Source organism: Drosophila simulans, chromosome 2R (assembly GCF_016746395.2).
Source record: "Drosophila simulans strain w501 chromosome 2R, Prin_Dsim_3.1, whole genome shotgun sequence".
NCBI lineage: Eukaryota > Metazoa > Arthropoda > Insecta > Diptera > Drosophilidae > Drosophila > Drosophila simulans.
The window spans coordinates 21,717,440-21,726,773 of record NC_052521.2 but is presented as its reverse complement, the minus strand read 5'-3'; the positions used below and the strand labels follow the sequence as shown (position 1 = coordinate 21,726,773).

The 9,334-nt window shown below is 52.1% G+C and overlaps 6 protein-coding genes across 7 annotated transcripts; 2 read left to right on the top strand and 4 right to left on the bottom strand.

The window, feature by feature from the left end:
- The first annotated feature begins 196 nt into the window (after window positions 1-196).
- LOC6736099 (transcription factor grauzone) lies at window positions 197-2,644 on the top strand. The gene is made up of 4 exons (XM_002082964.4): window positions 197-454; window positions 518-1,791; window positions 1,854-2,244; window positions 2,300-2,644. Exons 1-4 carry the CDS (start codon window positions 338-340, stop codon window positions 2,537-2,539), a joined length of 2,022 nt encoding a protein of 673 aa, XP_002083000.1. The 5' UTR covers window positions 197-337; the 3' UTR covers window positions 2,540-2,644.
- LOC6736098 (S-adenosylmethionine sensor upstream of mTORC1) lies at window positions 2,567-3,669 on the bottom strand. Of its 2 annotated transcripts, XM_039291832.1 has the most exons (2): window positions 3,365-3,560; window positions 2,567-3,309 (listed from the first exon to the last, which is right to left on the bottom strand). In XM_039291832.1, the coding sequence occupies exons 1-2, from the start codon at window positions 3,413-3,415 to the stop codon at window positions 2,680-2,682; spliced, it is 681 nt and encodes a 226-aa protein (XP_039147766.1). In that variant the 5' UTR covers window positions 3,416-3,560; the 3' UTR covers window positions 2,567-2,679. The 2 variants fall into 2 exon arrangements, with proteins under 2 accessions (XP_039147766.1, XP_002082999.1); XM_002082963.3 differs by having other exon boundaries at window positions 2,567-3,669.
- A 75-nt stretch (window positions 3,670-3,744) lies between these two features.
- Window positions 3,745-4,833, bottom strand: LOC6736097. Its single transcript, XM_002082962.4, has 3 exons — window positions 4,345-4,833; window positions 4,175-4,282; window positions 3,745-4,113 (listed from the first exon to the last, which is right to left on the bottom strand). The coding sequence occupies exons 1-3, from the start codon at window positions 4,732-4,734 to the stop codon at window positions 3,877-3,879; spliced, it is 735 nt and encodes a 244-aa protein (XP_002082998.1). The 5' UTR covers window positions 4,735-4,833; the 3' UTR covers window positions 3,745-3,876.
- Window positions 4,834-4,887: 54 nt separating this feature from the next.
- LOC6736096 lies at window positions 4,888-7,309 on the bottom strand. The gene is made up of 3 exons (XM_016168909.3): window positions 6,842-7,309; window positions 6,248-6,767; window positions 4,888-6,104 (listed from the first exon to the last, which is right to left on the bottom strand). The coding sequence occupies exons 1-3, from the start codon at window positions 7,177-7,179 to the stop codon at window positions 5,601-5,603; spliced, it is 1,362 nt and encodes a 453-aa protein (XP_016029491.2). The 5' UTR covers window positions 7,180-7,309; the 3' UTR covers window positions 4,888-5,600.
- Window positions 7,310-7,349: 40 nt separating this feature from the next.
- LOC6736095 (putative ATP synthase subunit f, mitochondrial) lies at window positions 7,350-8,130 on the top strand. The gene is made up of 3 exons (XM_016181216.3): window positions 7,350-7,459; window positions 7,527-7,609; window positions 7,720-8,130. Exons 2-3 carry the CDS (start codon window positions 7,531-7,533, stop codon window positions 7,962-7,964), a joined length of 324 nt encoding a protein of 107 aa, XP_016029490.1. The 5' UTR covers window positions 7,350-7,459; window positions 7,527-7,530; the 3' UTR covers window positions 7,965-8,130.
- Window positions 7,888-9,323, bottom strand: LOC6736094. The gene is made up of 3 exons (XM_016168908.3): window positions 8,784-9,323; window positions 8,384-8,726; window positions 7,888-8,318 (listed from the first exon to the last, which is right to left on the bottom strand). The coding sequence occupies exons 1-3, from the start codon at window positions 9,220-9,222 to the stop codon at window positions 8,126-8,128; spliced, it is 975 nt and encodes a 324-aa protein (XP_016029489.1). The 5' UTR covers window positions 9,223-9,323; the 3' UTR covers window positions 7,888-8,125.
- Window positions 9,324-9,334: the final 11 nt, after the last annotated feature.

The window sequence follows — 9,334 nt, the reverse complement described above, 5'->3', positions numbered from 1 at the left end:
CGAGGCTCTTTCCACTGCGAGAGGTAGCAATCTAAAAGGCGTTAGGGTGTAACTACATTGTACAGTTAATATAAACACCAATATTTTAATAAATTATATAATTCGCCCAAAATTGAAGTTACTTTAATACAATAGAAAGATCAGTACATGAATAATGTTTTTTAATTTCACTAATGATTATTCTGCATGCCTCGATACTATCGCCTCACCAGCTCTTCCTGCACGCCCCTGGCAACCCTGCTTTGCTTTGGAAAACAAATTTTTGCAAAATCGTAAACAAAAACTTTGTGTGGAAATGAAGCAGGATTAGGACTCACCCAGTGCATCCGGTTACGTCATGACTGTCTGTGTGCTCTGCCTGGCCAGTACCAATGCTGGCTACGGCCTACAATCCGAGGAAGGCGTCCGTCTGAACATTAGGGCGACCATCCACAAGCACTTTGCGTTCTCCGAGGTAAGCTCTGCGCCATAATCGCAAGTTTTGGATGCCCCAAATTGAACTCTGCGCCATCCACAGGTTCTTACGGCTGGCGATGAGGCGGAGGTCTGTCGGGAGTGCTGGGACTGCGTTAGCAGCTTCGAGGAGTTTCACCAGCGCGTTTCCTGCCTGCACCGGCAGCGAAGCAGCGATTCCAAAAGCGAACCCATCGAATTTTGCGGACAGACAGAGGAGGCCATCATTAATCCGCTATATTCTGTGGAGTTGGACGCATTGGCGGAGGCCTTTTTTGCGCCCAGTGACGTCAAGGTGGAGGTGAACGAACTGGAACCCCTGCCCAAGGTGGAACTCTTGGAAGACCCAGTTAAAACGGAAATCAGAACAGCTCCGAAACGGTTGGGTGTCCCAAACGAGGGCTCACCACACTCGAAGCGGCGCATTAAAAACGAGCTGCCAGTGGACAGTGACTCGGATGCACCTCTGGCAGATTTTTTAAACTCGGATTCAAAGAGAAGCTCAGTTGGACCCGCAGAGAACAGCGAAGCGAACAAGGGACGCCCGCTACGAAGGAGTGCAAGAAGAGGACGGCCGCCCAAAGCTAAGCCGGAATCGCCTCCTTCCCCAAAAAAGGAACTGGACTCCGATGATGGCGAAGAAAATGACAGAGACAACAATGACATGGAGTTTGCGGCACCCGAGGCTGTCTTGGGCACGGACGACAGCTCCAGTTCCTCTAGCGAGAGCAGTGGAGAGGATTCCGACCAAAGCCTGCCGGACATAGAGCCGGAGGAACGTTACGCCGAGATTCCCAAGCGGGTTGTGGTAAAACCTAAGAAGTACCGAAAACGGGAAAAGCCATTGGTTCCACCCGTTCGTCTGAGTCGCGAGGAGATTGAGCGGAGAAAGCTCCAGCAAGACGAGTACGATGAGATTATCCTGCAGTTCTTCAAAAAGTTTCCGTGCTCTCTGTGCAATCTGCTGGTGCAGAACTTTGCGGACATGCGACGCCATCAACGCGTTTCCCACAACATCGAATCTGGCTACATGGAATGCTGCGGGAGAAAGTTCCACCTGCGCAAGGCTTTGGCCGAGCACGTCTTGGTCCACAAGAACCCAGATCACTTTATGTGCTCTCAGTGCGGGCGTGTGTTCCAGGACTCCCGCGCCCTGGAGGTCCACGAACAGACGCACATAAACCCGGAGGTCAAGGCGGAGCCGAAGGAGAAGCGGGTCTACCAGTGCGAGAAGTGCCCCAAGAGCTTCACCACCAAGGCGGCCATAGAGTATCATGACGTTTCCAAGCATGTCCCCAAATCCGAGTTCAAATACTCTTGTCCGGAGTGCAACAAGAAGTAATTGTCCATCAGGTATGAGGCATATGAGCAACCCCCAAGTAATCCCTTAATGCTTTCAGGATTCCTACGGAACGCAAACTGAAAGAGCACTTGCGTTACATGCACGACCCGGAAGCGGCCATCATCTGCGATAAGTGTGGCAAGACGCTGCGCTCACAAACGAATCTCAAAAAGCATCACGAGCTGGAACATTCCGAGAAACCGCGCCCAAAACCCGATCCCGTGCAGTGCGAGATTTGCGGCACCTGGCTGCGCCACTTGTCCGGACTTAAGCAGCACATGAACACGGTGCACGAGCCGCCGGGAGACGAGCACCGCTGTCACATCTGCAACAAGACATCCACCAATTCCCGAGCCCTGAAGCGCCACATCTACCACAACCACCTCTGTGAGCGAAAGTTCAAGTGCGGGATGTGCGAAAAGGCATTTAAGCGTCCACAGGATCTGAGGGTAAGTGTGGGGCTCCCTTACAGAGAAATCTAAGTTTTCGAAACCCAATTTACAGGAGCACACATCAACCCACACCGGCGAGGTGCTGTACACCTGTCCCAACTGCCCCATGACGTTCTTTTCCAACGCCAACATGTACAAGCACCGCCAGCGGCTCCACCGAGCCGAGTGGGAGGCGGATCGCAAGAAGCCGCTGCCGCCGAACATCATGAAGATTTCGCAGGGCGCCACCACAGCGATGAAGAAGCGCCAGGCCAGCGGCGCGCTGTTCCCACAGTCGGAACAGAAGCAATAGCATTTGTCCATTTACGACATCCATAGATAGTAGATAAATCGTCAACCATTATTATTAACTCGCACTTAACACAGATAAGTTAAGCCATAAATAAGTAGACGTGGACATATTTACATCGATTTATGGGGGCTGAATCTTATCTAGCTATCGTCCTGCGGTATCCGAATTTCCTCGCACATCCCCTCCTCCCGGTGAATGCTCGCCCAGTGCTGTGAGAGCTCCCGGCTGATGGCCTTGCGGAACACCATGCACGATATGTGCGGCAGCTTCTCGAAGCGTACCCGCAGCAGTCCAATCCTGGCCAGGGAGTAGCGCCAGTTTTTCATGAGGTGGGCGTTCTTGCCAACATGTTGGGAGTCCGGTGTGATGAGCACGAGGATGCCCTCGGGCAGCAGCAGGTCGTAGGCCTGGAGGCAGCACTGCAGTCTCTGCTCGGCGCTGGGCATGTACTCCAGTAGCAAACTGAAAATAACGCACTCGTAGTGGTTTGCTGGTAGCCTTCTTACGCTGCCCTCCTCCAGCTCAGGTTCTCCTATTCCGGGTACCACATCCACTTTGAGGAAATCCGCCTGCAGCACATCTTCGGTGGCGGGACACAAGTCCAGGGCGGTCACCTCCAAGTGCGGAGCACTGGAAAAGGGATTGAAGCAACTGCCCACATCCAGCACGTGCAGCCTGTCCGGCGGCTCCTCCATCAGCCTGCACTGCACCTCGCCCAGTTTTCCCTCGGCTCTGTAGGATTCCAGGAGGCGCTGCTCACGCTGGCGCTTCTGCAAGTATATGCCCTCGGTAAAGAAGTACTTGGTGATGTAGTCGATGGCCCACTTGATGCGGCTGCGCGCCTGCAGCTCCACCTTCCCATCGTTGGTCTCCCATATGGCCGCCAGTTGCTTCATCGCCTTGGCGTACTCCGCCAGTTGCTTGGCGTTCCTGGGACTCGTGTGCTCCTGCCAGGCCGCTGTGGCGCCAAACTCCTTAGTCAGCTGGCGCAGGCTTTCGTGGCAGCTCTTCACGATGCTGGCCAGGCGCTGGTGCTCTTCCGTGGCCATTTCGCTACCGTTTCTTCGGTGTTACTAAATTGGTGGGTCGCGTGCAGCAGGGATGAGACAATCTGGACGCACCGACTAATCGGTATCGTTATCGAAGCAGCCTCAATGAAGCGAGCTTACCGTTCAGAACCAATATTCAAATATAACGTACAAAACTGGTTAATAAAAGTGTAAAATTTTATGATGCACTTAGTATTTGCACTAAATTTTTTGCACTTTTCAATTTCTCGACGTGTCACAATTTAAGTATCTGGTAAGATGAAAATTCGTTCCTGGACGCCCTGTTATCTAGCTGGTCTTCCCGCCGTCTGGTTTTACCATAATCCTGGGATTGGGCGAATCGTCAAACCAAGACATTACATTGGCGCACAGCGCAAGGACCTCCATCTGGGGATTCGGGGGAAACACGCGACCAAAGCACTCCAGCAGCATGGGCTGTCGGCGGACCACCTCGTAGTACTCATCCACCCCAATGTTGGTATCCTTGTCCAGGTCGAATTTGAGGAACAGCATCTCCTTCATGTCCTGGAGGAATGCGAAATGTGTCAGTGTTTCAATGGAGCAAGTGTAGGAGATGGTGCCTCACCAAGCGCAGCTCAATGGATTCGTCTTCATCCTCGCTCTCAAAGAACTTGCCGACGAAGAACCCTACTTGCTCGCCATTCAACTGCTTGGAATCGCTCTTATCGTAGACCTGCAATGTAAGCAAATGGTCTAGGCTAATTTCACATGAATACCATGAATTGAATTGCCCACCGAGAATGCGAATTCCATTTTCAGCTGAAGATCTTTGGTGAAGTATACGGTGAAAAGCCGCACAAAGGACTCCAAATGAATATGTTTGTCGGAAAAGAAGTCAGGAGGCCTGGAGCCCGGTGTATGCGCTATTCTATACACAATGGTCGCAATGAGGTCCCGATCCACGATCTCAAACAAGAGCTCCATCAGCGCAGAGAGTTGCTGAATGGTCATGTACCTTGCTCTCGGCCCATTGACCAGCACAAACTTATGATAGAGCATTACGATGCTAATCAGCTCGTTATGCGAGAAGATGGAGTCCTTTGCCAGGCGAGCAATGTCCTTCATATACACGTAGTTGAAGCGGGCATTCTCCAGAGTGTCCAAGGAGCCGTCCAGGTCCTTCATTTCGATTTATCGCAGCTTTCCAAAAGTTCAAGTACATGAAATATATTGATAGAACCCCTGATTTTTAAACCCTGAACATTTGCAGACTTGCACACTTTGATTCATTTTTTGGGGACTAAGGGCTCGGGGATCCCCCACTTAAACGCACATCCGCCTGTTTATACACTATGTATTTGTATTTCATTATCTAATGGTTTAATCGTACCTTGCTCTCGCCCGATATAGGGTATTAATTAAGCTGAAGCAGGTGACAGGATATTACAGCGCTATACAACACGACGTACAGTAACTTATGCTTAGACGAATTATAAAAGATTCGCGTAATGTATGGACAACATACATTGATCTGTATAAGTAGTAGTTGTGTAAAAAAAACTTAAAGCTAACAAATGAAGGTATAAAAATAATACAGTGGCCATAGAGAATACTGACTGATGAGTAAATTGCGTTCTGCAAAGGGGAACTTATTCAGAGTCTGTGCATGAGTATTTTCGAGTTTGTTTTCGACGACACAACCGCGTTTTGAATTGATCTCTTCGCCCGGAGTACTTAACAGATACGGATACAATTATGTAATACTAATTTCTTGAAAATGCAATGCCTGTGAGTTCGTCGGGTGCGAATTGCACAGTAAACAACAGTCCATTCGTCCGAGTGGCAACTTGAGTGTGTCGATGAGTATTGTATGCGCGTCCGGCGTTTACGTTTCCGTTTCCGGTTACTCTGGCTGACCGGAAGAGCTACATTTCGCTAAACATATTTCAAGCTAAATTTTAAAGTACTGTTGATGTTTCCTCTAAATGCCTTACACCCTAATTGCTGGCTCTTTTCGTATTGTATATGCATATTGGCCAACAGCCACGCCCCTAGTTGCAGGCGGCATTGAGCGCCAGCGCCCCCTCCGCACTGGTCGATGGCCCGACCTCGTGGACATTGTTGTAGTCCGCTTTGGCATTGCACTTTGCTGAACTCTGATCCTGTATGCTTCCGTTCAGGCCACCGCTCTTCAGCGAGTAGATCCCCAGGCGCGCCTCGTGCTCCCGTCGTTGCTGCCGCAGCCGGATGTCGTGCTCCTCGCGCATGTGCCGCAGCTTGAGGTCCTGCTCCTGCCGGTAGTAGGCCATCTTGACCTCCTGCTCCATCTGCTCGAAGCGCAGCTTCTGCTCGTGCTCCCGCCGGGCGTAGTCGATCTCGGCCAGGCGGGCCTGCTTGAGCAGCCTGAACAGGTCCTGCTTGTACTTCTGCTCCACCTCCGTGGCGGCGACCAGATCTAAGGACTGGCTATTTGTGTCCGCAACTGGGGTGGCGCTCGGAGCTGCGTTGGTGGTGGCTTCGTTCTCGTCTGACAGCAGCGACTGGGCCTGTGAGAGCTGGTCAACGAGGAGATAGTAGTATTAGTAAGTTCCGACAAACACAGAAAGATTAAGATTACTCATCACACAAATTGGTAACATGTAGAGCTAATCCTTAATTAATAATAATAAATAAACTCGCGGCTTGTGTTCAAACTCACATTCCTTTGTCGCCGCTTTCGTGGTGGGCCTACGCCCTTTTCGTTCTCCTCCCCCGTTTCGGCGGACGTTTCTGTCTTGGCGCCCGAGGGCGACTGCTTGGCCTTGGTCCGCTTGCGTCGCTGGGCTGGCAGCTGGGCGGGATTTCCCTCCTGCTGGGAGTCCCCGTCTCCGCCAGCGGTGGAGGGCGGTGGCGAGGGGATGGCTATTGTGGAGGTCTGCAGCGTGTCCTCGCTGGCGTTCGTGGAGTTCGGCAGAGCGGCCAGCGGCATGTCTTCGTCCTCGTCGATGTCCAAGAGCTCCTTCTTAAGGGAGCCGTTTGTGTTCGCGCTGCGTGTCTGACTACGCGAGGTGACCGGATCCTTCTGCATCTCCTCCAGGAACTCGATCATCCGCATGCCTTCCAGGGCCTCCGTCTTCGGATGCTTCTGCTGGTGCTCCCGCTTGGCGGAGTTTTTCATGCTACGCCACTGCACCTGGATCTGCTCCAGCAGGCGATGGCGGAAGTTAAGGGCATTGAACCTGGATGGGGGTTGGAATGGAAGGAGTGGAGGGCCATTATAAGAGGAGCTCCACTGCCCAATTGCGCAACTTACTGCTTGGTGATCTGCGACCAGGCCAGACGCTTGGCCTTTATGCTCTTGGCGTCCACGCTCCGGTTCTCCACGAAGGCCACCTTGGACTTGATGACCTCAAGGAGCAGCCCCCTCTCCGCCTCCTCCCAGTTGAGGGAGCGTTTCTTGCGCGTGCCCTTCTTCTTGCCACCCGCGCCTTCCTTCTCGCCAGCATCCTCGGCCGCATCCTCCGCGTTCTCCGCCCCCTCGTCAACGGTGGAGCTGCTCGACTTCTGCGGCTTCAGCTCCACCTTCTCGTCCTCGTCGTCGTCCTCCGGCGGAGAGGAGGCTCCCTTGGTCAGCGACTCCTCCAGTTTCATTGTTTTTGTTTACACACTGGATTCGCTTTGGCTGGATTCTAATTCGAATGCCCAGGCTTGCAAAAATCCTATTTGATTTCTGTATATACTGGAGCTTAGTGATGTGAGAAGTGCATCGTGCATCGGGCATCGATATATTCGCTGTATCGATGAAGTAGCGAATACACCCTCCGCTGTTAGCGGAGACGCACACCAACGACTTGACCAGTATATTTCGGTATATTGCTCGATGAAAATCCCAGCTCCCGCCGCTTTGGTCATACTGTCAGTATCGAAGGAAGTAAGTAGCAGGCGTAATTTTATGTTTCATAAGAATTCGATTTAAGAATATATCTCAACCAAACCAGCGCGATGGCATTCGGTGACTATCCAGCTGAGTACAACCCCAAGGTGCACGGGCCCTACGACCCCGCTCGCTTCTACGGCAAAGGTGAGCAGGTTACGTAATTTTTGCGGCAGGCGCAGAGCACATTTGCACTGCTCAAAAATGTGCAGCGTTTTACATAATTTAAACAACTCTCCGATCTCTCCGATCCGCAGCCGATGTGCCCTTCGGCCAGGTGAAGCTGGGCGAGATCGGCGCCTGGCTGGGACGCCGCAACAAGACCCCCAACGCGTTGGCCGGAGCCGTGAGCCGTGCCTGGTGGCGCTGGCAGCACAAGTACGTGTTCCCGAAGCGCGCCGGGATCGCTCCCTTCTTCCAGCTGACCGTCGCTAGCATGACGTTCTTCTATCTGATTAACTACACCAAGTTGAAGCACCACAGGAACTACAAGTACCACTAAGCGGCGCTGCCCGGTGGTCCTGCATCTGCAACAGATTCTACACTTTCCACAAGGCGTGCGAGAGGCGGGCAAACACCACTAAACTATATCTATTTGGCTTTTGTGTTTTGAAAACTGCTTAAGTGAATAAAACGGCTGCGAATATCCATGCTGCCATAGACTCAGACTCGGTCGTTGAAGCAGTCGAAGACTGCATTTGGGCCTATGTCCAGCTCGGAACTGGACTGCTCCCATGCGAAAGTTGACCGGGCCGTGTGGATTTCGCAGATAAAGGGCAGCTCCCGGTCGCAGTTCAGGGTTTGCCAGGTTCCCTGCGGCGTCAAGGCCACGCAGCTGGCGTTGCCCAGCTCACCACTGCAAATTCAGATAGATTTAGTGAAGATACCAATGGCGGCTAACCTACTAAACTGTCAGCCTACCCAACTCGAGGATGACCGCCATCCCAGGCTCTGTAAAGAAAGCACTGCAAGCTCTCCCGTTGGGCGTTCCTGAAGTCCAGTGGGCTCAAGGACGTTGAGCTGTTGTAGACCAAACCCACATAGGCCAGATAGACATTGCCTTCTGCCTGAGACTGGGATTTTCTGTTGAATTCCACTAGCCATTGGGCCAATAAATTGGTTCTGTGTTCGGAGGCGATGTGGGCCAGACTACCAGTGAACTCCGAGGAGTTGGAACAGGTCAGTGAGGCATTCAAGTAGGCACTGGGCTGAGTATACACCACGAAGAGTCCAACCTCCGGTATGCAGCTGTAGTTCCTTACGACTGGCAAGAACCACAAAATTATTTACCCAAACAGATACTCTAGATACTCCATTTAACCTGTTGGCCTTCCATATAAGCTGTAGTAATCGAAGCGACTGTCGTTGACCATCCCTGAAAATGTGTTATTCTGAGGACACTTCAGGACGTGGCAGTTGAAGAACTGCCCTGGTTGTTCGAAGACACTCAAACGACTTCGAATGCGCTGCTCCTTGTCGCCCTGCTTTCCAAAGGACCTCTGATCAAATGAATTTAGCCTCCTTTTCGGTCCTCCTGGAGCGTAGTTCAAGGCCAGCCCCCGCAGCGCATGCGCCAGATCAGTACATTCCTGCAGAGAGGATGTGTTTTCCAGGGCCAGAGCTTCATCAGCTGCAGCTCGTTGGCACTGGCGAACCAGGTGGAACTGCAGCGGGTTCGACCTCACAGTGGGACAATTCAAGGAGCCCCTCGTCACAACGATCAGATAGGTAGACACAAGAAACAGGATGGCGGGCGCCATTGGAAGTAACTCGGAGTAGTTGAATCCGAATCTCACAAACCTACGCTCATATCTCCACTGACATATCACACTGAAATTGTGCCGCTTGGTGTTGCAATCCCCGACAGGAAGT

Excerpts from the sequence above, each read along its gene's own strand:
- LOC6736099 (XM_002082964.4), top strand. The coding sequence starts at position 338 with ATGACTGTCTGTGTGCTCTGCCTGGCCAGTACCAATGCTGGCTACGGC. Across the intron at positions 455-517 it reads AGCACTTTGCGTTCTCCGAG|GTTCTTACGGCTGGCGATGA; the intron begins GTAAGCTCTGCG and ends CGCCATCCACAG. Across the intron at positions 2,245-2,299 it reads AGCGTCCACAGGATCTGAGG|GAGCACACATCAACCCACAC; the intron begins GTAAGTGTGGGG and ends CCCAATTTACAG.
- LOC6736095 (XM_016181216.3), top strand. The coding sequence starts at position 7,531 with ATGGCATTCGGTGACTATCCAGCTGAGTACAACCCCAAGGTGCACGGG. Across the intron at positions 7,610-7,719 it reads CGCTCGCTTCTACGGCAAAG|CCGATGTGCCCTTCGGCCAG; the intron begins GTGAGCAGGTTA and ends TCCGATCCGCAG.
- LOC6736098 (XM_002082963.3), bottom strand. The coding sequence starts at position 3,588 with ATGGCCACGGAAGAGCACCAGCGCCTGGCCAGCATCGTGAAGAGCTGC.
- LOC6736096 (XM_016168909.3), bottom strand. The coding sequence starts at position 7,179 with ATGAAACTGGAGGAGTCGCTGACCAAGGGAGCCTCCTCTCCGCCGGAG. Across the intron at positions 6,768-6,841 it reads TGGTCGCAGATCACCAAGCA|GTTCAATGCCCTTAACTTCC; the intron begins GTAAGTTGCGCA and ends ACCCCCATCCAG. Across the intron at positions 6,105-6,247 it reads GAAAGCGGCGACAAAGGAAT|CTCTCACAGGCCCAGTCGCT; the intron begins GTGAGTTTGAAC and ends CTCGTTGACCAG.
- LOC6736097 (XM_002082962.4), bottom strand. The coding sequence starts at position 4,734 with ATGAAGGACCTGGACGGCTCCTTGGACACTCTGGAGAATGCCCGCTTC. Across the intron at positions 4,283-4,344 it reads AAATGGAATTCGCATTCTCG|GTCTACGATAAGAGCGATTC; the intron begins GTGGGCAATTCA and ends CTTACATTGCAG. Across the intron at positions 4,114-4,174 it reads AATCCATTGAGCTGCGCTTG|GACATGAAGGAGATGCTGTT; the intron begins GTGAGGCACCAT and ends GCATTCCTCCAG.
- LOC6736094 (XM_016168908.3), bottom strand. The coding sequence starts at position 9,222 with ATGGCGCCCGCCATCCTGTTTCTTGTGTCTACCTATCTGATCGTTGTG. Across the intron at positions 8,727-8,783 it reads CTTATATGGAAGGCCAACAG|TCGTAAGGAACTACAGCTGC; the intron begins GTTAAATGGAGT and ends GGTTCTTGCCAG. Across the intron at positions 8,319-8,383 it reads GGCGGTCATCCTCGAGTTGG|TGGTGAGCTGGGCAACGCCA; the intron begins GTAGGCTGACAG and ends CTGAATTTGCAG.